Source organism: Choristoneura fumiferana, chromosome 10, assembly GCF_025370935.1.
Source record: "Choristoneura fumiferana chromosome 10, NRCan_CFum_1, whole genome shotgun sequence".
NCBI lineage: Eukaryota > Metazoa > Arthropoda > Insecta > Lepidoptera > Tortricidae > Choristoneura > Choristoneura fumiferana.
Window position 1 is genome coordinate 11,547,358 of NC_133481.1, and position 27,677 is coordinate 11,575,034.

At 35.6% G+C, this 27,677-nt stretch overlaps 1 protein-coding gene across 1 annotated transcript; it reads left to right on the forward strand.

Annotated features, from left to right (window-relative positions):
• Positions 1–513: 513 nt before the first annotated feature.
• Positions 514–27,135, forward strand: Cda4 (chitin deacetylase Cda4). Its single transcript, XM_074093513.1, has 11 exons — positions 514–651; positions 7,108–7,208; positions 13,845–13,956; positions 14,905–15,032; positions 17,636–17,775; positions 19,330–19,372; positions 19,946–20,122; positions 21,943–22,081; positions 22,570–22,673; positions 23,125–23,267; positions 23,460–27,135. The coding sequence occupies exons 1-11, from the start codon at positions 558–560 to the stop codon at positions 23,806–23,808; spliced, it is 1,530 nt and encodes a 509-aa protein (XP_073949614.1). The 5' UTR covers positions 514–557; the 3' UTR covers positions 23,809–27,135.
• The last annotated feature ends 542 nt before the right edge of the window (positions 27,136–27,677 follow it).

Genomic DNA, 27,677 nt, shown 5'->3' on the forward strand with positions numbered 1-27,677 from the left:
AAGACAAGGATACATAGAAAAAAGACGTGGAAAACTAAAAAGCAGTGATACCGGTTCTGGGATGGAATACAAAAGATTCCCAGTGGCGTTGAGTGATCATTTTCTAAAGGTTGCCCAGAGAGTGATGGAAGCGAGAGTTACAATCTTCACCATATTTGTTATCATTGACGCCCCGTAAAAAGTTGAGTAAACTCGGTGGGAATCGAATTGTTCCGGCGCCCCGCCACTGATTCCTGTTATCTGCAGTAATGAAATAACACAGAGGCCGTATTTTGAGGCGATGCGAAATGACTAGCATTTTTTTTCCTTATTGACAAGACGAGGGTTTAGAGAAAGCCGTCTGCGGAGGTCGACGGGCGGTGTCAGACCGGGCGCGTGAAAAATTCGAACTTCGTATCTTGCTGTCCCGCTGACGGTTAAATATTATTTAATACGAGAGTGAGAGGAACGGTACGATACAAACTTCGATTTTCGAATTTCGTAGTAGCCCCCCGGTGGCTTGATGGGTCCGGGCGCCGCGGCCTACGCGCAGTGCGCTCGCGACGGTGAAAGGTGCCATGTCGCGACTTAACGGAGGGAACGCTCTGCGGATCGCCACGGCGGGCCTGCCAATCATGCGAATACTAGTTATCATTGCTATTTTCGTTAACGGTTAGTGAAAAATTTATTAATTTGCAAATAATTTAATGTGTGCCAATTGCGCGTTCAAAACTACCTAAACACCCGGCGTGATTACTTGGTAATATTATGCAAGATTAAACGTAACGTTCCCGTACGATCAATTTGTTAACGTAACTGTTGTACTGAAATTATACGGTGAAAGCTATTTGCGTGTAATTCCGCAAGTTGGCGTAAAATCGGTCGTGGGTCAAATATGAATGGTGGATGTGCTTACTTTGCACTTTTATTAGAAAGTGGACACGGCACTTTGAGTACGACATGGATAATTGTGATTCGACGAGTGTACTGTACTACGGTTACACGTTACGTCCTTTCTTTCACTTGACATTGACGCCGGGGTCGGTTGCGGTAGATCGAGGATATTGACACTGAATTAATCGAGCTTAGCCTACCTAACATCATGATCTTAAAGTGTTTGTTCTGCTCAATACATTTATGCAATCATAAACGTAGAACTGTACAAACAATTTTTAGCTCTCAAAATAATCATAATGTCCGGAAGCGAAGTTTGACATTTAAGTACCAATTCCGAGTAGGAATCAGGTTTATAAGTATCCTTCTCATTATACCGGTTTATTTTGCTGCTCGAAATTAATGCCAGCATCGAAATGAATCAACAACATAAGTTTGAGTATGACATAACAGTCGTACCTACTGACTTAATATTGAGGATGGGAATTTTGGCCTAGTGGGGTATTCTAACATGGTATGTAATGCGGCCGAATGACCCCGAAAAATTATCGCCAAATTGTGTGAAAAAATAAGCTATTATTGTCTATTTTTTTCTCATTAAATAATTTACCTACTAACGAGGTTTGTTATTGGCTGCATGTTAATTGAACTCCGACTATTTGCATATTTTTAACTAACTAGTTAATTCTACAAATCCTATAAATGAAGGTTCATTATATTGGCAATGTAAAACAGATAATTATTACGCATAACTATTACAAAATAAAAGCATACTGAGCTGCACTAATTCTGTTGCATCATAAATGATTTTAAGTTGCTACACTCTTGACAGAGTGATCTTTGGATGAGAATTAGTAATAAACCTTCATGATGTTTTTTTTTGGAAAAATGGTGTGGTGGTTTCCCCTTGACTTCCACACCATAGAGCTAGAATCCGAGTTTATAGTTGGCAATAGAGAGTGCTGCTGGCACTCCCACATTCCCCATAGTCGCCTTTTATAACACCCACGGGAAGAGATGGGTCCATCCATAGTATTCTAAAGCAGCGTTTCCACCAATAATGTGCGAGGATGTGTTGCGAGGGATGTTTTCTTCAATTACCAATAGAAACGCTTCATTTACACATCCTCGCACAGCACGTCTCTGGTAGAAACAGCTGAGCGTAGCGAGGCGAGTTAAATTAAGCGTTTCTATTGGTTAATGAAAAACATATTCCTCTCAACACATCCTCGCACATACTCGTATCTGGTGGAAACGCTGCTTAAAAACAGGACATAGTATGGACTAAAGCATTATTTTTATTCAAATTTAAGAGGGTACCATAGCTACTCATGCACTTTTTATGAGCTGTAAAAGTATTTAGCATCAACTTTCACTTCATTTTAATAGGTGTCGAAAGTTTATCGTTTAGAAAGAATGCAATTAGCGTACGTTTCAGGTAACATTACGTTTGTTTCCGCTGCCAAATTAACACCAGTTAGCTAATGCACTATAACTGTAAGCTTATGCAATTTCTATTACTTCTATTGCAACCATGCATAAATGATAAAGATGATATTTTCATTGATAGATGCACAATACATTCGTCAGTTGTAGTTGCTGGTTAATAGTAAATGTGGGTAGGTATAATAGGATATGTACCTAACCTATTTATGAAGGTTTCCGTTGTTTTATTTAAAAAATCTCCTCTAAAAATCGAAGTTAATGGCATTTTTACATGCGTTTGTGTCAGGTCAATAGATATAGAAATACTTAACTATTATTCTTGGGAATCTATTCTTCTATGAATGGGTAGTTGAGGAAAGCTCATAATGCTATTAGTATGTGATCACAACCTTCGACCAAATGTCAAATGCCAAATGTCAACTTGGCAACTTGCTGCAATAAAAATAGAAGGATTAGCAAGTGTGGATCACGTAGGTACAACGGCCAACCGATAGTGTCTTTTTCAACCTCGACATTGGCGGAATTATTGATAGTATCGATGGAGCTACGAGTATACCGGATGTGGCCGTACACGAGCAAAAAATTAAAACATAGATCGTCCTCGTAAAACTGAACAACATTAGTTCAGCGACTTAGTCTTTGAATTGTACTTTTTTCATACAAATTATATACTGCTATTAATGTACGTCATCCTAGAACACAACTGACGTTGCCTGGCACGCTACAAACATCAATCATTTTGCTTTATTGCTTCTTCGAATAAAATTAAAAGTGTAATAAAAATTAAAAAAACTAATTACTACCTGTTTTTAAAAGTCGCTGAACTAATGTTGTTCAGTTTGACGAGTATGATCTATGTTTTAATTATTTGCTCATATTACAGGCCACACCCGGTATATTTTTTAAATAACATCGTTGACAACGGAATAGTTACCTAATTAAACTAGTCATAACTAACAGCAAAGAAAATATACGTAGGTATTTTAGAATGCAGTTGAAGACTCGTCATAGTTTACACATAACACGTAAACACTCACGTACTTATTCGGTGGGAAATAGATGTTGGCTAACGTCTGCGTTGGGTACTTACTTTTATATCAGTATTATAAACTAAAATGCGGCTCAATTTTATGTACAAGATCATTTTGTTGTAGATGAATTAATAATTATAATATAGGTCTTTAACGTCGTTCTTAGAAGATGATAATTCATTTGCTCATAATACTCCTAACTTACTAACCAGGAAAAGGTAGGCATACCTAATGAAACCATCATTGAAACATTAAGTGATGTGATTGTTTATTAAGAATGACATAAATAAAAGCATGTTATATGTACTAGTTAAATAATAAGTAAGTATAGCTGCATTCATAATTGCTTATAGTGTATGGAAATAAATACGTGTTTAACATCCAAAACTAGAATACAAAGAAGCCTTCGTATTTTTCATACAAATTAAATAAATAAATATCATGGGACACTTGACACCAATTGAGCTAGTCCCAAACTAAGCAAAGCTTGTACTATGGAAACTAGGCAATGGATAAACATACATAGATAAATACATATTAAACATCCAGGACCCGAGAACAAACATTCGTATTATTCATACAAATATCTGCCCCGGCCGCGGATCGAACCCGGGACCTTAAGCTTCGTAGTCAGGGTTCTCTAACCACTTGGCCATCCGGTAGGCACAATCAATCAATTATCCGCCTCTTTTCTGTATATCGAAGTTTGGACTTCAAGTTTCGTGGAAAAGTTGTTTAAACACTGGGTAGGTTTTTATTTATAAATATATTTGTACTAAACCGCCCACTAAAGTTGTTATAATAAAAGTAAACCTAACAGATATTATGTATTATTTTTATCCAGTCTTAATTTTATGACCTTTACTGGTACAGTAACGTGTTGAAACTAGTTTAAGTTTATTTAAATTAATTCAGAATTGCTTATGAATATCATCAACCGTCTCCCACGGAATATATCAGAACATCGATGCATTATCAATGACCACACTTAATTGCTATGCAGTTTAATACCTTAATGAGAAATGTATTAATTTATTAAATGGAAATTATGGAAATATTACTTATTAAGGTAAATGTCCTAGCGTTTGACATGCTAATGTCCAATAAATTAAGACTAAGAGTTTGCAATACATGTAATTAGTTGTAATGACTTGCTAAATGTGACTGATGTTACTTGGCCAAATAAATGAATATGAATATGAATAAAAACAACTTGCTGTCACCACTTTTATATTGTATAACTACTGAGGCAGTGACCAGCATAGTTACGTCTACCTTACATCTTAATAAAACCGGCCAAGAGCGTGTCGGACACACCCGAAATAGGATTCCGTAGCCATTAGGAAAAAAATAAGTAATATTTTTCTAAGGATTTCGTATTTTATACGGAATCTTCTATAGTTTAGGTATATTTAAGTATGTTTATTTATGTATTTAAGTATGTATTTGTCTATATAAGTATGTTTATCCGTTGCCTAGTGTCCATAGTATAAGCTTTGCTTAGTTTGGGACTAGAGGTCAATTGGTGTCAAGTGTCCTATGATATTTATTATTTATTTATGTTTATCTTTACTAATAATTCTCAAGCAAACTTATTTACTCCTTGAAAGTTTGACTAATAATTCTCAAGCAAACTTAACCGTTATAGTTTTCCTTGAAAGTTTGATAAAGTATACTTACTACCATCCTGAATTTTTTCAAAATTTTCCACCCACTGGTTTAGATTTCAGAGGTGATTCCATTTTGGCTCCGGAACCCTAAAATCCGGACAAGTGCGAGTCGAACTCTCGCACCGAGGGTTCCATACAAGTTTGTATGTAAATAGATCGTTGATGGAGTCTCGAGGATTTTTCCCGTTTTATCCGATTGTTTTTTTTCCTCTAAAATATAACATATATATCACATTATCTAAAATATAAAATATGCATGTAGTTATAAATTAGCTCCATAAATCTATTTTACGGTCGTGGCTTTGGTCAGCGTTGAAATAGCTACGACAAAAGTAGACCGTCCCTGGGGTGGTATGTAGTGGAATGAGACTCACTGCATCCACAGTGTTGCAGACTACTTGATAGCTACCTTGGCAGCGAGTTAGAATCTGTCAGACTTTGTTATGGTAGGCGCGCAAACTGCAACAGAGAGCTTACTCCGAAGTCTGAAAATCGAAGTTCGTATCGTACCATACCTCTCGCTCTCGTATTAAATAGTATAAGTGCCAGAGGGACCGAATGACACGAACTTCATTTTAGAATTTTGTAGTAGTCCTGCAGGAATTATGTATGAATAGGATATAAATGGCGAAGCACAACTTACAAGCATAAATTACGAGTACAGTGTTAGAAATTAGGTAGAATTATTGACTTAGTAAAATATACCAATATTTAATGGAATAACTGAGGTATTTGAAAATAAATCTAATAAACTTAGGTAGGTATCTAACATAATAACCTAACCAACAAAAAGTTGGAAAAACCCCGACTACACACACACACACACAGAGACAGACACACATAGACACACATAGCGGTCAAACTTATAACACCCCTCTTTTTGCGTCAGGGGTTAAAAATAGCCTATTAGGGTGAGGTTTTCACTATATTAACTAACATTTAAACTATTTTAGTGGTTTAAAGTGGCTTAAGCTTTAGCTATTGGCATTCGTACAATTATAATAAATAACAGGAATTTAACAGAGAAGGGTAAAAAACAGGGGGCAGTCATATAGGTAAAGAACTAATGGAGCTTTTATTTTTGACCCCTATGTCTATTCCTATCTCCTTTCGTAACTATTCAACAGCTGAATCGATTTTGATAAATAATACACCATTGGATTCATCTTGATGACACCAGCGACACTGAGTACATTAAATTCTTGAAAAATCAAAAGGCGCATTTTTGGCGCCAAATTGTGAGCTTTTAAAAAAAAGTTTTTTTATTCCAACCCCGAGTAGGGTATCAAATGAAAGCTAATAATTAGCCAATTCTAAATATATGTAGGTTATGTAATAAGTTTTAAACTACCATTTTTACAGAAATCTCAAAAGTGTGAAATAATACTATAAATTTAAAAAATCAAAAACCTGCTTTCAAATAAAAAAAGCTCATTCAAATCGGTCAACCCGTTTAAGAGCTACGGTGCCACAGACAGACATACAGATACACAGACATACATAGCGATCAAACTTGTAATACCCCTCTTTTTGCGGTGGGCGTTAAAAAGAAGAAAACAAATCTAGTGGGCTAGAAATCTGTTAAGTAGCTAACATAAAGTTCAACAGTAGGGGCCCATTCAAATCGTGACCAGCTCAAAAATTCTTAGTATACCTAAAGGGTCGCGACCCTAACTTAAAGTCGGGATTGTTGAACTTTAAGTTAGCTACTTAACGAAGCACTAGCCCACCAGACTTGTTTTCTTCTTTTTAGTATTTTTTAAGGCAGTCTGGTTTTTTTATGTCACCTTGAGCTCAACCGGTTTATTGACGTGTCTAAGGCCAATTTATGAAGTACATCGGTAGAGTGGAATTTCAGTCACTACGGTGGAATGTACATTTGATTCAAAAGCAGAAGGTAGCTATAATAGTGGCCACTGTGGTAGGTCATCAAGTGATCGGTTGTAGTTTTGAATCACAATGTTAAAAATGCCTTACCCGGCTTTTATTAATCCTTACCATTATCATAAATATAATTGGTATTAGTTTACAGATTTCAATGATCGTGACACTTAATTACAATCTTCGATGTATTATTTGTTTTTCAGTTAGCTGTCAACAGAAAGAAAAGGAGGACTTCATTTGTCCCGAAGGCACAACAGGCAATGGCAATTTTGCTGATCCAGCCACCTGCAGGCGTTTCTATCAAGTAAGAAACTTGAGATGGATTTAAATCTTTCTACTTTGTAATAAATTGATCGAGCTCTGAAATTTTCAGAGCAAGATAATCCGGGAAAATAGTCGTTAAAGCCATTCGAGATGTCCTTTGAAATAGGTAGACGCAAATGTTAGTACTGATTCAAAGAAAGTCTAGTAAGACGAGCGGGACAAAAGGCGTCATTTCTCACTTACCTGCTTAGGAATCGTTTAAGCGAAAACTGAAGTCTTCTCCTCAAATCTTCATTGCCCCAAAATGCATTGGACGTGGTGACCAAAGACTACAGTATATATAGGGATAGTGGTGACCAAAGGATCCATTTGTTCGTGTAAACATATACTTTGCAGGAGCACATCTCGGTTTAGGATTTTTGCAGATTTAAGATTAATAACTAATTTAGAAAAAGACCGGTTTATTTTTCGTAACAAAGACTAAGCTTGATTTTGCATTGTAACGTGCCATACCTACATACTTGTTTTACACACATTCCGAATTTTTCGATTGCGGTTTCATTTCAGTAGTTATAGTGATGGGCAATTTTTCGAGTTTCTTTGGTTTTTCGTAAGTAACCAGAATTAGGAGGTAGGTTTAGAACCATTTTGGGTGCCAAGAAAGACAGACGCTAATTTGCTATATTTTAATGTAGTTAATTAATGAATTCTCCTTAATATGAATAGAGCAATTAAGTGTAACAATTTGGCTTACTTATTATGCGATATAACTCAACTATACGCTAGCAATTATAGTTATGATCGAACTTTGGAAAGACAAATTACACAGGTGCCTAGTTTAATTGCAATCCGTACTAATTAGATTGAAGGGAAGTATTATTATATTACCATTTTTAGAACACAATTAAGCTTATCTACCCACTTACATAATGGCATAGGTACAATATTAAGAGTTTTGATACAATGATTATTATTTACACGTAGCTCATATGTTTTGGTTATTATTAATTATTGAATAAGATCCCCGTCTTAGTCCCTGGAATAACTTAGTTTCTGAAGGATAAAACCTGGGGTAGGTTAGGTACCTATTCAGAAAATAAGTCAAGGACCAAGGGATCTCGGACCATTAGGTATCATGTAGGTTGAATATCATAACATACATTTCTGTTGAAGGAATAATGTTTGAAGAAGTCAGTTATAGTTTATTATTATCTAGTAATAAAAAAAAAAAAAAAATAATATTCAAATTTATTTGTATTCACAAAAAACCTGGCAGGTGATTTTTATTACTATAAAATAGACTTTATAAATTTTAATCACGCCTTGTACCTATAGCCAGTGCGACGCGAGCTGACTTCAAAACTAGTGTTATCGTTGTGTGAATAATGGATTTAAGAAAGTATTTAAAGCAAGATTTTTAATAAGAAAAAATTATAATAAGATTTCGTCTACATTCTAGAAGAAGCAATTAGATTAACTATAATGCCTGCCAAAAATATGTAGTGATTAAACAAACATGTTTCTCAATTTGATACATAATTTATCCCTAAAAATACTTATCACTAGATAAATATTTTTGATATGCATTACATAGCTACTCGTCTATGACATTATGTATTTCGCATACAAACAAGTAAATACCATACCCAAGGTAGTCTTTAAAGGGAAAGATATTACTTCTAACCATAAAAGTATTTTTCTAGTTGGAAAGGTCATGCCAAAATGGTAAGAAGAATGAATAAAACTTTAAGAACCGAAAGAAAACCACTAGTATAAATTGGACAAGGAGGTTATATTTGAACTGTTTTACGGGTTGAACGTTTTCTATTCTACGAGTAGGTATGCTTACTTCCGTTTAATGTTGCAACTTGGAAATATTTTTCAATAATATTTTCAGAGAGATAGAGTTTAATAAAAAATATGCACTAATTGTACCTAATAAACTTTGCCTTCATCATCATCCCAGCCTATTTACGTCCTACTGCTAGACACAGGCCTCCTCTCAGAATGAAAGGGCTTGGGCCGTTGTTCCCACGCGGGCCCAGTGCGGATTGGGAACTTCACACATACTATTGGAATTTAACCTTGAACTTTGCCTTAGTTTGATAAAATTCGAGGTAATAGATCGTTTTAAAATAGGTCTATTTAAAATCGAGAATATTCTATGCTACGAGTATTTAATCAATTATATAGATCCAGTGATATATTGCCAACCACATACATAATACTATTCGTAATCAAAAAATCTTGTTTGAAATTGAGCAAATTACTAGCAAATATCAACGTAACATTAAATTTTCCCCTTAAACATTCATTATAATTAGTTAGGGATATTTTATACTACTTACCCAAAAGAAACTAGAAGCCACGGAGTTTTATTGGTACGAGTAAAACAAAAATACGAATAAATATTATTCTTTATTGACATTCGTTAGTTTATACACAGTAATTTAGAAATAATGTAACTAGCTAAGTAGGTTGTGTTAATACAACATAATGCAATATAAAATACTTTTCATTTAAGTAATTAAATGTATTCAGATAAAATCGCAAACGTATTTTTGATTTCATTTAAACGATGAAGATACGATGAAGCTAGACCAAATATTAATCGTTTCAGACACGACTGCCAGTAAGCTAATAATTTTGTTCAATTGGGTTTTGCTTTTACGGGATGACCGTAAAAGTAACAAATTTGGAGTTTAAATAAAAAAAAATACAATAAGACTCCAAATTAGATTAATTAATAATAGACTTGTGACTTACCTTAATAGATTTAGTATACTATCTGAAAATCAATTTGGCTTTCGGCAGTCCAGATCCACGGAAGATGCAGTACTATCATTAACATCATTGATTACTGACAAAATTGATAAAGGCAAGAAGTGCCTAGCAATTTTTTTAGATCTTAAAAAGGCTTTTGATACGGTCTCTCTCTCCACTCTTACGCAAAAAATGGAACGTATCGGCATACGGGGTTTGCCTCTACGATTGTTGGGTGACTACTTACAGGGGCGAACACAAAAAGTGAAAATTGGTGACTACATAAGTAACGAATTGGATATAACTTATGGCGTCCCCCAGGGTAGCGTTCTGGGGCCCACTTTGTTTCTAATTTATATCAATGACTTGACGAAACTTAAACTACAAGGTGGGCACATCGGCTCTTATGCTGATGACACTGCCATTGTGTTTGATGGAGAATCCTGGGAGTCGGTGTTCGAGAGGGCTGGGTCTGGCCTCTGTAGGGTCACTGCATGGCTCAGGTCTAACCTTCTGACCCTTAATGCTAGCAAAACCAATTATATTTGTTTCACTAAGTATGATAGTACACAGCCAAATGATAACTTAAAACTAAATATACATACCTGTAACCAACATGACCCTCCTCCTTGTAAATGTATAGAACTTGAAAGAGTCAATTCGACTAAATACTTAGGTGTACTACTGGATCAACGCCTCTCATGGTATATACAGCTTGAAAATGTAAACAGCAGAATAAGAAAACTTAATTGGATTTTCAGAATATTTAGACATATCACCACTAAGCAACTACTGAATCAACTTTATATAACATTAGCACAACCTATTATGTGCTACTGTATTACTGTTTGGGGTGGCGCTGCAAAAACTAAATTTATGGACGTTGAGAGAGGCCAACGCTGCTTGCTTAAGGTGATGTACTCAAAACCATACAGGTTTCCTACTCAAGAACTTTATGAAATCAGTAATCAATTAACTATGAGGAAACTGTATGTCTTGAGTACAACACTCAGGTTACACAAAACCCTAGATTTCAACCCCACACTAGACTCACGCCGACGTAAAAAACCTGTGGCCTCCCAATCTACCTGTAAAATCTATGTTTGCCAAAAGACAGTATAAAGCGCAGTCGGCATATATCTATAACAACGTAAACAAAATAGTCAATATTCATCAATTAATCCTATACAAATGTAAGATGAAACTAACTACATGGCTGAAACAACTAAGCTATGATGACACGGAGCTATTATTGTACCGAGCTAAATATTAAGTGTACCTAATATGTGGCATATCACACACACACACACACACACACACACACACACACACACACACACACACACACACACACACACACACACACACACACACACACACACACACACACACACACACACACACACACACACACACACACATCACACCAGAACATAAGTACACACACATCAACACACAAACTCACCTAAACACACACAAATGCACAAAACATACAACCGGTTTTTAGAAAATTAAGAATATAAAGTAATTCTGTTATTGTAATTTTTGTAAATATACTTAGTACAATATACTTACTTAGTATTATGAACATCCTAACACAGGTTTACTCCCTAAAAAGATGCCCTACCATAAAAAATTTTAACTAGTTCTATAAGGAAATAAACATGTAATTTTTTTTCATTTTTTGAAATAAAAATCAAATTTTCTTTTTTTTGATAATGTTAGGTATTAGAAAATCTCATTAAAAATACATGTTTAATTTCAACTATTCAAGAAACGTAATCTGCTTAATAAAATTCACTGCGCTCGTCGTCGCACCTAACTTTCCGATTGAATGAATCAGACTTCAGTTCGTCAAAAATCAGTTGTAGGTGTAATCAAATTGCCCAACGATCATGAAGCAATATTCATAATGACCGGACAATGTGATAAATAATGAAGTTTAGATAATAATTGTCAGTTTTCCCGGTTTAGCTTGTTATTATTCATAATGGCCGGGCATTATAAATGCCTTTATTAATTAATCACTTGGTCCATAACATATTATTATAGATTCAAAAGCGTAGTTTAGCCCTGCTATAAAATCGTTCAAGTTACTACTAGTTTGAATTGGTCAGTCAAGCGCCGTCGGCGTAAGGGCATTTTCGTGAGAAGAGTCACAGTTACAAAGTGGAGCCGAAAGGATTTTTTTTTCATCAGTAATTTAAATATTAATTTAATTCAATAATTAGACTATATTTGCATAATATCAAAAAATATATACTACAAAACAACATATAAATGAGAAAAAAATATTTATTGGTGACCACTCTGCAGATTAGGACTCCACTTGTACCTTTTCAAAAGTAAAATTATTAACTTATACAGTGTTTTTATTTTATTTGTGTTTATGTATTTCGTTTAAGAACAGTTTTATGGTATACATACAACTGAAGAATATCCCAATATAATTACCATTATATTTATTCCAAAGGAAAAATCTCCTCTTTGTTACTTTTTAGTCCTTTTCGTTAGAAATTTTTAGCGTCTTTCATGTTGGGTAATCATTCGTATGGTTATTCAAATTGATTTACTTAAATTAAAGGTCATTAAATACGAATCAGTTTCACTATGCATCATTATTATAAATAACAATTAAGAAAAAATACATTTTCGCAACAAATCAAAATAGGACAGTTACAAAGCTGAACGCTGCAATTACAAACTGGAAAACATAAAGGCCAATTCACAAATACGCAAAAAAATCATCCAAATGGTCGCAGAATCATCTCTTAATCTTTATTCATCATTAGTTGTTTGAACAAACGTAACATTACGTAGACAAATTATAAATACTTTATTGTACATAAAACACAAAAATAATACAGAAAAACAAAAACAAAAAGAGTACTTACAATGGCGAACTTATCCGTAAAAGGGATCTTTTCAAGCTAGCCTTGTGATGCAACTTGCATGATATTTCTTGTAGGTATAGGTAAACTGGGCTTTCGATTGCCTGGGTTCTTGGTTCTCGGTTAAATCATGCGGCGCGCAATTAGTGAGTGGGCGTTTTCAAAAAAAGTGTACCCTTTACTTTCAAACATTTTTTCATAAAAAATTACTGAGTAAGTACTGCTTGAGTGTATGAAAAAAAAAACGTGACAAAACTGAAAATTTTTTTGGACATTTTTTAAACTATCTGAACTAAATCGATTGTGCTTTTGATTCTGAGTAGAATCCATATTTTTTCCAAAAAAGAAATGGTACACTTTTTGTGCAAAATGCCCGGGTGCACATGTCAGGCCAATCGGATGCGTCCCAAGCTTTGGAAAGAGCTGTAAATTGTTTGGTATCCAAACAGATTTCATTTAAGCTGACGCCAGGAAGTGACAGTAGGGAACGGTACTTCCGCTTACACAGTGAAGGCCGGCATGAAATGTAATTAATTGGCGAATGTATCACTAAAGTAGATACAGTCTGTAATCATATCAGGAAGTCATAGGGATTTTTTGCAAAAAGTTCATTTTAAGACAAGCTTTTCTGCTAACTGTACCTATCGTCTGCCGCATTCGTTTTCATTTACATTAATTTTTTTCGTGTACAGATGGCCCTTTATTTATTTTTTCACTTAGAAAAAATATGGCTTTTCCTACTCAGAATCAAGAGCACAATCGATTCCGATAGTTTAAAAAAAAATCCCCAAAAAATGACAGTTTTGTTACGATTTTTTCATAGTATGGGCGTAACAAAACTGACTCATAAAATTTTGTATGAAAAAATGGGGAGTAAGGATTTAGTATTTTTGTATGAACAATACTTATAATAATTAATTTCGATTTCTTTGATAATGTATAACAACGTTTGCCGGGTCAGCTAGTACCGTAATAAAATTTTGAATAAGTAATAAGTATTTAAATTCAGTTTTATTTTTCAGTGCGTCGACGGCTTCCCATACTTGAACAGATGCCCATCTGGACTCTATTTCGATGACATAAGCAAATTCTGTACCTTCAAAGTGGAAGCGAGATGTGGCCCTATCGCTACAAGTAAGTGTTAAGCTGCGTAACTTTTTAGCATCGCCTATTACTATATTTATTTTAGCATTAGACAATAATTGATTAATTAAGAGAATGGCTCGCGTACCCCTTAAGTCTTAAAGCGACCTCGCGTACCTACGCTTTTGTGGTACAGTCACCAGCACCAATATCTGACACAACAAGCGTGCATAAATATCTGATACGACTCTATTTCTAGGGCCGGAAGGACGTGTCAGATATTTTTGCACGCGCTGCTGTGGCAGATATTATTGCTGGTGACTGTACGCGTAATTACCACCAAATTGAGAGACACTGCTTTAGGTTATCTGGTCATAAGATTCCGTCCCGTCGGTCACCAGAAATTAAATTTTATATTTTTAATTCTCACACGTAGTTAAGGCAGATAGTTATTGCGCGCATGAATAGAATATACTCCTTAAGTAATAGGTACGCTAAGTAATCTCTTTGACTGTGAGAATAATTGATAAAGTTATAGCTACACATTGACACATATTTGGTGGCTTACACATATGCAAATGGTTTAATCGGTAGGAACAATTTGCTTCGAGTAGCCTAGAGCTTTGTGGTATGGCATGCATACTGAAGATGGCATCCATCAAGCCGATTTGACTAATGGTTGCTATAAGTAGGCTTTGATGGGATTGGAATTTCAAAATCAGATTGATTATGAGTATATTATGTTGTTGTATGTTCTAATAGCCATGATTAGGGCAACTGAAGCTTAAAAAGTGAAATGTTTACCGTAAAAGTTTTGATTTTATGTCAAGTAAAGTACCTTTATTTTACTGTCAAAAAGTTAATATAATTTTATTGTGATTTACCCGTCTTAGCATATTCATAGCAAACATAAATTGTTTAATAATAAATACAAATAACATGTACAATAGAACAAACATGATGATAAACATAAATTCAGACCGTTTTTTTTTATTTCAGCTGTAGCGCCAATAACGGAGACGCCATTGGACCTGGCCACTAAATGCGAGCCAGCCGAATGCCAGCTGCCAGCGTGCTTCTGCTCCAAAGACGGAACCATCATTCCTGGAGGACTTGACCCAGAAGATGTTAGTATCTTCATCTTGCATGTAATGATGATGATGATGTACTCCCAGACGTATCCGTCGAAGGCGAGAGCCAGTCAAGATGAGTTACTGTGGGCTCTTTGCATGGGCGCGAGAGTGACTAGCAAAACCAAACTTGGTTTTGAAACTCGATTGCAAAATCTGCAGTGAAGTATTTCACTCGCGTCCTAGGTATAATCGTAGGAAGGCTTGGGTCCAGTTTTTCGGAGCTTCCATTAGGCTTCGAGATCTTAAAGACGGTTTGTCTTTAAAATGTCTAGTCCCAAGACCGTAAGTATTATCTATCTTCTTATACTGCGTGATAGAAAGAAGTGGTGAAAACAATTGTGATGCCAAGTGTGTTAGACAAAGGCCTCTGCTTTGACAGCAGTTTCAACACCACTCCGTCCTCTTAGTAGAAAGTGCTAATTATGTATTAGAGACGTCGATTGCACTGAGATGGCGTTTTACGACACTCTTTGACGTAAATATTGACCTCCCTGTTTGCGTTTACCCGAGGCAAGCTCAGAAGCTATTATATGTATAGTGGTGGTGATAGCACATACTCAGAAGCAAGATCATATTTCAAACTGACATGAGCTTCTATGGGCGAGTACACGAAAAACAGGGTCGGTATTTCCATGTCGGTATTATCCGGGCCGAGAAAGAGTGTCACCCCAGCGATGTAACGTTTACGCAAAATTTTAGTTTTCTATGTAGAAGGGTCTGGCTAGGCATTAATGAAACAGTTAGCCAGTCAGTCAGGACTTTCTTTTTAGGGTTCCGTAGTCTTACAAAGAACTGTTGTAGTTTCGCCAAGTCCGTCCGGCCGTCCGCGGCTTAGATGAGAGATTTTTCATACTAGAAAGCTCTAATTATTCATGAGTATAATGTAATATCAGCCACGACAACGAAGTGCTTAAACAATATTTAAAAATATATACTCGTATATAGGGCATCTCAATTATTTTTAGTCGATCAAACGAACCCGGTTCACTGCGGATAGCTAGAAATAAACTAGAAATAATTATAATTATATAAAAGTTTAACTGTATCCTTGCAAGTATAATCGTTTTACTGATGTGCCTATTTTTCTATGGTTATTCGAAATAAGTAGATATAAAATAGAACAACTAACTTAACGTAGGTAACCTATCTTGAATAGGCCTCATTAAAAAATATGTCTTATAATCGGCTGTGCTCATACTATTAGCTAGCTATAGTTACTTCGATTCGATATAGCCGGAGAGCTAGCTACGCAAATAGGTTTGCAATTTATAGAGCAACGAAATCCCTCTAGTTTTTTTTTATTTTTTTTATTCGACTGGATGGAAAACGAGCAAGTGGGTCTCCTGATGGTAAGAGATCACCACCGTCCATAAACATCTGCAACACCAGGGGTATTGCAGATGCGTTGCCAACCTAGAGGCCTAAGATGGGATACCTCAAGTGCCAGTAATTTCACCGGCTGTCTTACTCTCCACGCCGAAACACAACAGAGCAAGCACTGCTGCTTCACGGCAGGATTAGCGAGCAAGATGGTGGTAGTAATCCGGACGGACCTTGCACAAGATCCTACCACAGTTAGTGTGCCATAGTGTCATTATTAATAGACACAGGCGATTGGCAGCTGTTCAGCGGTGGGTGTGACAATGGTTGGCATCAAAGGGGCTGTAAAATCAATTGAAAGCGTGCAATTTATAGAGTTTAGACTTAGGTGTGATATTATAGCTAATGCGTTTTAATTAGTGGAAAATCAGTGCCAGCCGGAAGGTAGGCACCAGAACTCTGTAATAAAACAAAGTAAGTACGAGTATGTCGTGTTTGGGCTCAATGGAATCGTTGTGAGATGCTTTTGGACTACAAATTACTAAAAAGTGAGAAATAAATAATTTAAAAAAATAGAGTTCCGGTGCCTACCTTCCGGCTTGGATAAGTTCGTCTTATATAGTTGTTTATCTATATTATAGAGATAATTTATAGCCGCGCGAGCATTACTTAGCTTTGACGAGTTCCGTTGGTCATCTATCTATCGGTCTTCTTCTTCGGGTCCATTTCACCAAAATGATACTTTCTGAATGTTTCTGCAAATGATTGACTTAGTATTAAAAATACCAAAATCGCTATAGGTGTGCTTATAAAATTTGAGTTTTGCCCGCAATTTCTCTAGGATCCCATCGTTAGATCCTAACTTGGTGTCAATGGAACCACTACTGGCAATGTTATATTTGAATTAAAAAAGATAATTAGCTATAATATCACACCAAACGCAAAGCTATATAAATTGCACGCCTCCAATTGATTTTATAACCCCTTTGATGGCCAACCACTGTCACACCCACCGCTGAACAGCTGCCAGGCGCCCGGATCTTTAATAATGATACTATGGCACACTAACTAGAGGGATCTCATTGCTCTATAAATTACAAACCTATTTCCATAGCAAGCTCTTAGTTCAATATATGAATAACGTCAAACTAGATTGGAACATGATAATTTTAATCCGGCAAAAAGTTCCAGTCTGAATATAGAAAACTAATTCCGAGCGCCTATGCCGTAAACATATTTATGTCACTACGATACGTAATATTACTTTTTGTTTCCAGACCCCTCAAATGATAATGTTGACTTTCGACGGCGCTGTCAATTTGAACAACTTCGAGTTATATAAGAAAGTTTTCAACGGCATAAAGAACCCCAACGGCTGCCCTGTGCACGGGACTTACTTCCTATCTCACGAATACAGGTAATTTATAACAACTTGTAGCTCGAGATAGAAGCACAAACAAACTTTGGACATATATATACGTAAAGAACACATTCCTAAATTAAGGGGCTATCGTTAGGTTGTGAGAACGAAACCAGTTTACCAATCATCCAACTGGTGACATTAAATATGATATTTATATAAATGTTGCTTATTTAATAACATCCCTTTAGCTCTGCATGAGTCTGACGTGATTTACGTACATACCTAATACATAATATGGTTTACAGTTTGACCAATAACCATACATATATTTTTGCAAGTTTAAATTACTTAACATAACTAAACTAGTCGAAGAAAACTAACCACTATTGAAACGTTATTTATATTTTGCGGACATCTAAGTAAATAATATTTAGGTAGGTAGGTACTAGGTATATCTACATATTTAAGCCAAATTGTGCATTTATCCTAAAATATTAAGATTAAAAATATGTTGATTTTAAACCAGAATTTGTTGTAGGTAGGTACTTTCGTAATTCTTCTTGTTCAATTCTCAATTTAACAAGAGTTTCCCGACGAGACTCTTCCGACAATTTACTGTAACGAGGCGCTAGTGCTTCCTAGCTTTGTGTAAACTAACCTAAAGACGTTGCAGAATGTCTTAAAATAACCTTTTTAAAGTACGTCAGCAACGAAAAGTATGTTAGGGAAGCAATTTCGTTTACATTGTCCAGAGCGTCCACGTAATATACCGTCCGCACTGGAAATTTTCAACTGCTTGATATTTTGGAGGCGTGGAAAGCTTACCGTACCCAGAGGGAAGTAATACAATACCTGCTATAATTCAAGTTAGAGATTAGATTTTGTATACAATTTAAATGATTACGAAATCTAAGAAACTAAAATTATTGATCATAAATGTTTCTTCGCGGAATTTGTTCGAACTTCGAACATGCACTTAATGGTGTTTTAAAATTATAAATATTCAAGCAGGTTGTTAAACTAACTTGGTGTTTTATAAGGTTTTTGAATAGTGGTTGACAAAATATTGCAATATATTTATGAATATTAAAAGTGTGAAATTTGAATCAAAACCGGCAATGATAAATCTTAACTGTGGTTAAAAGTTTAGTCAAACTAACACTTCAGTCTGCCAAAATAATCCGGATTAATTTTATAAAATAAATTAATTATGGATCAGATGGAACTTTTTATGAAAAGCGAGTCATTTTTTGTGAGTATGAGTTATAACAAAAAAGTCAACTAAATTCCTTTTATAAGACTGATTAACTATTTATATTAGGTACAGTATAAATTGACAGACTTTTATAATATAAATATGACATTGACGAAAATGGGGAAAGCTAGTGCACTGTCTGGTCGCGAAAAATTAGTTTCATCGCTAAATAATGCGGAAATTGTGCTATTTTCCATTTTATTAATCTGCTGTTCCATTTTAGAATGCAAGAACAACAAATCCACATTTTATTAAAGTTCCGATAATATGAAATATTACAAAACTTATTCTTAATTTAACAACTGTTAATACAGTCAATAATAAATAACTTTAAGAGAGTTATTTTCTTCCAGCAACTACGCCATGGTTCAAGCATTAGCACACGAGGGACATGAGGTAAGTAATTTTTTTACAGTTTGATAAAAAATGTGAAAGATGTCCATGTTTTGGTAGCATAGAACTAAGGTTGTACCGGAGGCCTTCTTATCTCGATAAAAGACGATCTAGCTTTCTTATTTCTAAAAAAAAGTTTTTGAGTTTTAGCCCGAGCGAAGCTTGGTCGCCCAGATACTGGGCATTCATACGAGAATAAGCAAAAAAGCGGTAAAATCGGACTACCAAATGAAATGAAATGAAATAAAATGAAATGGAGATTGTTGTTTTGGAATCTTTTTGTTTTTTTTTTATTTCAATTCCAAATTTTTACTTTTACGGTTATCCCGTAAAATCTAAATTGAAAATACAAACTGAAATATAGATGCACGGAAAAACCAGAAAAATAAGACCAGCACTGGGAAAATGAAATGGTTTATTTGTGGAATATGGGTAACTTGATAATAATGATATAATGCCATTTGTATGTTTCTTATTACCTATGTTCTGTGATTGGTATCGAATCGTACCACGAATATATTCTAAAAAAAACATATATTGTCTCCTTCCTTCTCTTATCACAATTCTATCACCCAGATCGCCACGGGTACGATATCACAGCAGCAAGGACTCCAGGACAAGGGCTACGAAGAGTGGGCTGGCGAGATGATCGGCATGCGTGAAATCCTTAAGCGATTCGCCAACATAACGCGTGGTGACGTGCTCGGCACGCGCGCGCCATATCTGAAACCTGGCCGAAACACGCAATTCCAGGTAAGTTAGTTGCAGACTAGTTCAGTCGGTTATGCAGGTTTGGTCAGTCGGCTATGTAGATTAGGTTAGTCTGCTATGCAGGTTAGGTCAACCTGCTATGCTGGTTAGGTGATTCTGATAATGTTATTTCAGATGGCTGCTGCTATGGTAAGTCGGCTATTAAGGTAACGTCAGTCGGCTATGCAGTTTAGATTACTCGGCTATCCAGGTTAGGCCATAGTCAGGTATGAAGGGCAAGATGGATTACTATCACTGGCAGGCGCCGTAGCAATTTGATCCCCAATGAGTTGTCTATTTGAGTTGATTAGAATGGCAGAGTTTGCGCGTGAGATAGATGGTCAGTTATGCAGACTAGGTCAGTAGGCAGCAGGTTTGGTTAGCTAACTTTGCAGCCTAATTGAGACTGAAGCTATCAGGTCTGACAACTACGCAGGTTTAATAAGATTAGTTCAGAATCACTGAAAATGGATCAACCGCAAATCCGATTAGCGTTTCCTGTTTATACCACCAGGAAACTTAACGACTCTTTGATAATCATTGATTTATTACGTTGGACTTAAAATTGGTTTTTATAAGCTTTATATAGTGCACTAGTGCGTAAAAAAGTAACACTGCACATATAAATCATTTAAGTAGTGCATATTTTGAAGTCAGCATTTCGAGACCGCTTAGATTTGTTCAACCATGAATCACCGAAATAAACCAGGGCTCCGAGTAGGCCTTATCTCTGTCTGCCAAACCAACTAGCAAGCACTAACTTTAGGGATCCTAGTGAAAATGTTTTCCACGTCTATTACGTTGATTCTATTATCAAAGATTACCTAAAAGCGATTCAAAACGCTTCCCTCGTGTTCCGGTGGCACTGAGATTATTATTTTTAATTTCTATTGCTTCTTACCTCGAAAAATATTTCAAAGGATATACTTAGTTAGAATTTTTGCGTTCTGATTAATTTGAAAAGATGGTTTGTTAGGCTTCTACATGAAATCGTATAAACGGAAAATTTTAATTTCGTTTACTGCGGCCGATTAATTCAAATTAGAGTTAGAAAAAGTTTGCAGGTTACTTATTATGATTTTTAAGAACAATATAGGTACGGTTTTGTCGATTTTACTTGATTCTGGAATGTATTATGGTTTCTACAATGATATTTTAAATGTTACGGAGGTCTCACTTTTATTTCCCAGGCAAATACAAATTATCGATTCTGTCTAAACATGTTCCGGTGGCTTTACTTATTTAGAACCAACTGGGTTTATTTTTAGTAAATTGGAACTTAAGTAATATTTGTACACTTGATTTTTGTTATTTAACGTATCTTCGTCTTGTGACGGCATGTTAAATTTGTTTCGATTTATGTTGCCCATAGTACAGTCGAGGGCATAAATATATATACAGCCATAGTGTCAAATATATGTAAAGGTGTATAGATATTTATGACGTCTTGCTGATATGAAACAAAATTTAATTTTGCAGATGGTAGGACCTTGTGCAAGGTCCGCCCGGATTGCTACCACCATCTTGGTCGCTTATCCTGCCGTGAAGCAGCAATGCTTGCACTGTTGTGTTTCGGCGTGGAGAGTAAGAGAGCCGGTGAAATTACTGGCACTTGAGGTATCCCATATTAGGCCTCTAGGTTTTTTAACGCATCTGCAATACCCCTGGTGTTGCAGATGTTTATGGGCGGTGGTGATCTCTTACCATCAGGAGACCCACTGGCTCGTTTGCCATCCAGCCGAATAAAACTAAAATAAAAAATGAAGAATAAAAATATGAAGTACCTATTTAATTTCACATTATTATTATTTTTTGCTCTCTAGGTTCTAGAAGACTTCGGTTACGTATATGACAGTTCTATTGGCGTGCCACCTTTATCGATGCCAGTCTGGCCGTACACGTTGGACTACAAAATACCTCATGAGTGCAAATCTGGCACTTGTCCCACCAAAACCTTCCCCGGTACGTGTTTTGTCATACCTAACTCAATTTAATAATCTATGCAATTTTTATATCAATTCGTTATTATACCCATCAGAAAAGTTTTTATATCTTGCATAAATACTTATATATGATACGTACTCAATTCATCGGGAGACCCGTTTTGTCCAGCTCATTCTCTCTCCAGTAAGCTGTAAAAGCCACCAGAGGCTAACAGGAAAAAAAACTTTTTGAGTATACGAGTATAATCAAATTACCAAATTGTAATTATGTCCTAGATAAAGTCGTTATTATTGCGTTAGAGGCTTTCACTTTGAATACTTCCTAAATCCGTCAATAAACAAATACTTAATCTAATTTGAGGCTGAATTCCGAGCTTTGTGAGTAAAACGGGGCCAATTTACCTTTTTGATTTTGTTCATCTCATAGTAACTCGCTTTTCTCTTGATCTCATTCAAGTGATTTTGTGGCTTTTGCAGGGATATTTATAAGGTATATTTTTGCCGTAGGTCTGTGGGAGATTCCTTTCAACGCCCACTACGTGGCATCGTTCGAGGGCGGGCACTGCCCATATTTGGATCAATGCGTGCTTCATAACCACGATGCTGACGATGTAAGTGTTTTTAATTTTTATTTTCAAAAGCGTGCCATGCGTATTGCGCGACCCGAATGGCTGGACCCTAACCCTAGATAGGCAACCGAGCGGTGTGGCAGTTAAAATGATTTCAAGAGTTTTTTTTTTAACTTAATGAATACGTGTTATAGAACCTACGAATAGACACCCAAAAGAGTAAAGTGCCTGAAAGACAGGCTGTCTGACGGGCAAAGCATATCTTGAACCATTCAAGCTCTAGGGATTTCAATTTTGCCACATATATTTCTTGAGCACTAAGAACACTAAGAAGGTGCACTAAGAAGGGATATTGCAAAATTCCCACTAAATAGGGAGCAATAATCTGTTTTAGTTTTCCATAAGGGTAAAACTTCGGACATTGTCCAGTAAAATAAAATATGTTTTTATAATTTATTGAATTGATATGTTTTTATATTATGAATGTTTTTAGGTGCTGGAATGGCTGCAAGAAGACTTCAAAAGGCATTATGAACAGAACAGGGCTCCGTACATGATGCCATTCCATACAAACTGGTTCCAAATCAAAGCTCTCGAACGGGGCCTTCACAAATTTATGCACTGGGTTAATGCACTGTAAGTTAAAAAAAAGCTAAAATCAGTCTTTAGACTATAACTTCAGTTTTTGTAGATTTGACATGCCCGTGACCGAATTATATTGTCATGTGCACACACGTGCACGTGCAGGGTATTCGTTCGCAGTCCTATCTAAGTAGGTACTTCTCTTAATGTCATAATTACTTTTACTACTCATTTTTTTCATGCCAGTCCTGACGTCTGGATCGTGACGATGACGCAGGCTCTGCAATGGATCACGGAGCCACAGACCAACAAACAGATGAACAATAAATTTGAAGGCTGGCGATGCGACAAAGAGCTGCCTCGGGCGCCCTGCAACCTGCCTAATAAGTGTGCCGTATCCTTCAAACATCCCGACGCAAACTTCACTGACACCCGATACATGGAGACATGCAGCGAGTGCCCTAAAAAGGAAGTGATACGTCATTTGTCTCTTATTCTCCAGATTTGTGCATTTCCTCTAATTATCGCTTCGCTTTTTGTAAGTGATTTGTCGTTTTTCGCTCGTTCTCCAGATTCGTACAATCCATCTAATTAACGTGTCGCTTTTTAGATGCTTTCATTTAACTTGAAAGTTAAATTTCTAGTAGGTAGTAATTTGACAAATCCGGAGAATGATCGTTTTGTATTCCACAGGTTAAGCATGACATTTTTAAAAATTATTCAAGCCCAGCTTGCGCTTGAAGGGCAGCTCCAAAAATGAGGCATATCTCGTCTCTATTTTTGCCTCGAAATATATTTTATCATATGTTTTTTTACACGAGTCTAGTGTCATTTTTAGGGTTCCGGAGCCAAAATGGCAAAAACGGAACCCTTATAGTTTCGCCATGTCTGTCTGTCTGTCTGTCTGTCCGTCCGCGGCTTTGCTCAGGGACTATCAATGCTAGAAAGCTGTAATTTTGCACGGATATATAAGTAAACTATGCCGACAAAATAGTACAATTAAAAATAAAAAATAAAATTTTTTTAGGCTACCTCCCATAGACGTAAAGTGGGGGTGATTTTTTTTCTCATCCAACCCTATAGTGTGGGGTATCGTTGGATATGTCTTTTAAAACCATTAGGGGTTTGCTAAAACGATTTTTCGATTTAGTGATGTGTTTGCGAAATATTCAACTTTAAAGTGCAAAATTTCATTAAAATCGAGCGTCCCCCCCCTCTAAAATCTAAACCGGTGGGTAGAAAAATTTGAAAAAAATCAGGATGGTAGTTAGTATATCAAACTTTCAAGAAAAGTATAACGGCTAAGTTTGCTTGAGAATTATTAGTAGTTTAAGACTAAATAGCAGCCTAAGGTATAAAATATACCTAAACTTGGAAGATTCCGTATAAAATACGAAATCCTTAGAAAAATATAATTTTTTTTTTCGTAATGGCTACGGAACCCTATTTTGGGCGTTTTCGACACGCTCTTGGCCGGTTTTCAGTAAACAAAAATGTGTTTTTCCTATTTAATGCAATAATGTAAGCAATTTCTGAACAATATAAAAATAAACGACAAAAGAAAACGTGAAGCTAGCGAAATAACTCGAATTCTTCTGTAAGGGAAAATAATAACTTTGTCTCAGTACAATACATTTTTGCGACCAGATTGACATTCTATCCATAAAACTTTCACGGAATTTGAGGAATATTTTATAAAGGGTATGTAATTTATATGCACGAGCGGAGTACTGACATGATATGCTACATTTGTGTCTTAAATTTCTAGATAATTTTTCTCGGAATTAGGTATTTACGTTAATATAAAAAGTTTTTATTGTGAAGGTATATTTGGATTTCATGCGAGCTATTTAAATTTTCCTTTGCGATTCGTGTCAATCGCTAGTTTCCTCGTATGTTTGCCAAACATGCATAGCATGTAAGATTATACTAGCGACAGCAAAAAGTTTGTTTTTAGCACTTCAAATAGCTTATTTTATTTTAGGTACATGAAATGAACGAGCTTCGTTTGTAGATTAATATATATTATGGGAGATATTTGTTCAAGCAGAAGCTAAATTTAATGCTACTCGGTAGTGTTTTTAGTCAACCTTTTTAAACGATCTGTGGAATAATTTAATTCAAAATAGAATTAATTAAAGTTCGTATTTGTTTAAATTCGTACTTTTCCAAAAGAAAGACATTTTCACAAAGGATAACATAAAATGGACAGGTCTAGTAAAGCTGTGCCCTCACTTGGCTGGCTGTCAATAAGCAATAGGTGTTGGTGCGATATTCAGCACATTATCTATTAGCTAAGACACCCTACCCTAGTATGCACAGTTTTTCAAGGCTTTCCAATAGTGTTTCACTAGAAACATAAAAATATTAAGCAGATTATGGAAAAACTCAGAACAGTATTTTTTTAACGTATTGTGGCCGCTTTATCTTCTGGGGCTTACCAAGATTAATCAATATTCTGTATTTTTTTTACAAAAGTGGTGTTTTATTTATACGTGGTCGGTTATAAGTACGGCTTTATTTGATTTTAAGATCTCTTTTACCACTGCAATTGGTATGCTAAAGACTAGGACAACCGCATTCGATAGATAAATGTAAAACGCTAAAAAAAGCTAAGAGTACGCGTATGCGATGTCAATCATATCTGACGTTTCTATGGTATACCATGACTTCAGAGTCTAATACAGTACAATGACTACACCACATTCGCGCTGTCATCGTTCATCCACCATTACCTCTCATATTTCGTTCTCTAGAATTTTTTTACCGTACAACGGCAAAAACTACTAGACACTGGCAAAATTGTCCTCCGATGGACAGAGCCATATTTTTTTAAAGAAGAAGAAGAAGACTACACCACAATACCGATAGTAAGCAGGACAGATAACAGAGGTACATGAATAATACAATACCATACCATATAATTTACCATAGGTAATTTTGGAATGTACTTTAGCCCCGCAACGTACTCTGATGCTTCTCGTATGTTTTTACTTCGTGCAACAATGGCTTTAAGCGCTCCCCAGGTTTGTCGCGTTGACTCTTAGAAATGCGACCCATTGAAATTATTAATTAAATTTCCAGGTACCCGTGGTTGGGAGATTCCGGCGGCACAGGCATTCCGGACAACGATAATTATCTGCCAGACAATTTCGAGAAGAAATAATGTGTGTGCTAGTCTTACGACAGCTTGTATAAAAGTCCGTTTAACAAATACTAGGGTAATTTAAAAATAATATTAATCCTATTTTTCTGTACTTCATAAATAAAATATATATAGCTATACCTACATCTGAAACTATACTGGATTTTCTTACATTTACCTTAAAAAAACTGATATGGACTTAACTTCTGTCAAAAAAAGAAAACAAACTTAACTTTTGTATCATTTAAATTTTTCAATGGACTTTTGTATAACTAGTCTTTTAAGTCTATAAGTAATAAATAATAAGTACAGTTTAGATTATATTTTCGACAAATTAGAATTAGAATTAAAATGATCGTTTCGAGAAAATAACTCTTTCATTCTTAGCATTCTGTAATATAAGCGACACATCAATGTGCCAAAATAATTATTTAAGACGTGTGCCTTTTATTATACCTACCTAGAGATAGAATAATATTATTTCATTCCTGTATATTCTACATAATTATTGTAAATTGTAAGTCCACGAATAAATAAATCTGTATAATTTCACCATCAAGTCGTTGGTTTACTAAAAACCCCTTGATTTGCATCTTGTTTATTTGAATATTATAAATAATCATTACTCAAAATAAACAGCGCAACAAATTAAAATTATGTGAATAAATTATTATTACTGTTACTCAGAATTAAAATGATTTTGATGTAATTTTCCTGGACTAGGTAGGTTGGTGCTTGTTGAATGAATTATAGGAGTAATAAATTTTATATAAAATACGTTCAGAGTTTTTATCCTGGAGGTCTGACATATTCTGAATACTAATTATTATGATAATTACGTAGGCCTGTTCTTACCTCTTATACTTAAAAGTAAACGTTATATATTTAGGGGTGTCTAAAGCCAGCACGGTACGTATTTTCTTCTCAGTGTTATCATTCTAATCTCATTCGTTACCGGAGAGTGCGCGCGTGGCAAGTACAAATATGATTTTCCGTCAAACCCTTGATCCATTCTGGTGTACGTACATTCTTGATCCGTATTATTAATAAACTATATTCTCACATCGCGTATAGCTGTCTAGTGTAGCGCCGGGGAGCCGCCGGCGGAGATTTAATTTGAGATTGCGCTGCGAATGGCGGCTCGGAAACTTTCTCCATATTCACATGCATTAGCTGCTATTACTGAGATTTGTTGTTATATTATGTTTCATATGGGTTTCACCTCATTCTGCACTCTATCAGTATGGCCTTGTATTGACAAAGAACACGAATTGGGTCTATGGCTTGCGTACTAGTTAGGCTTCATTTCATCATCATCA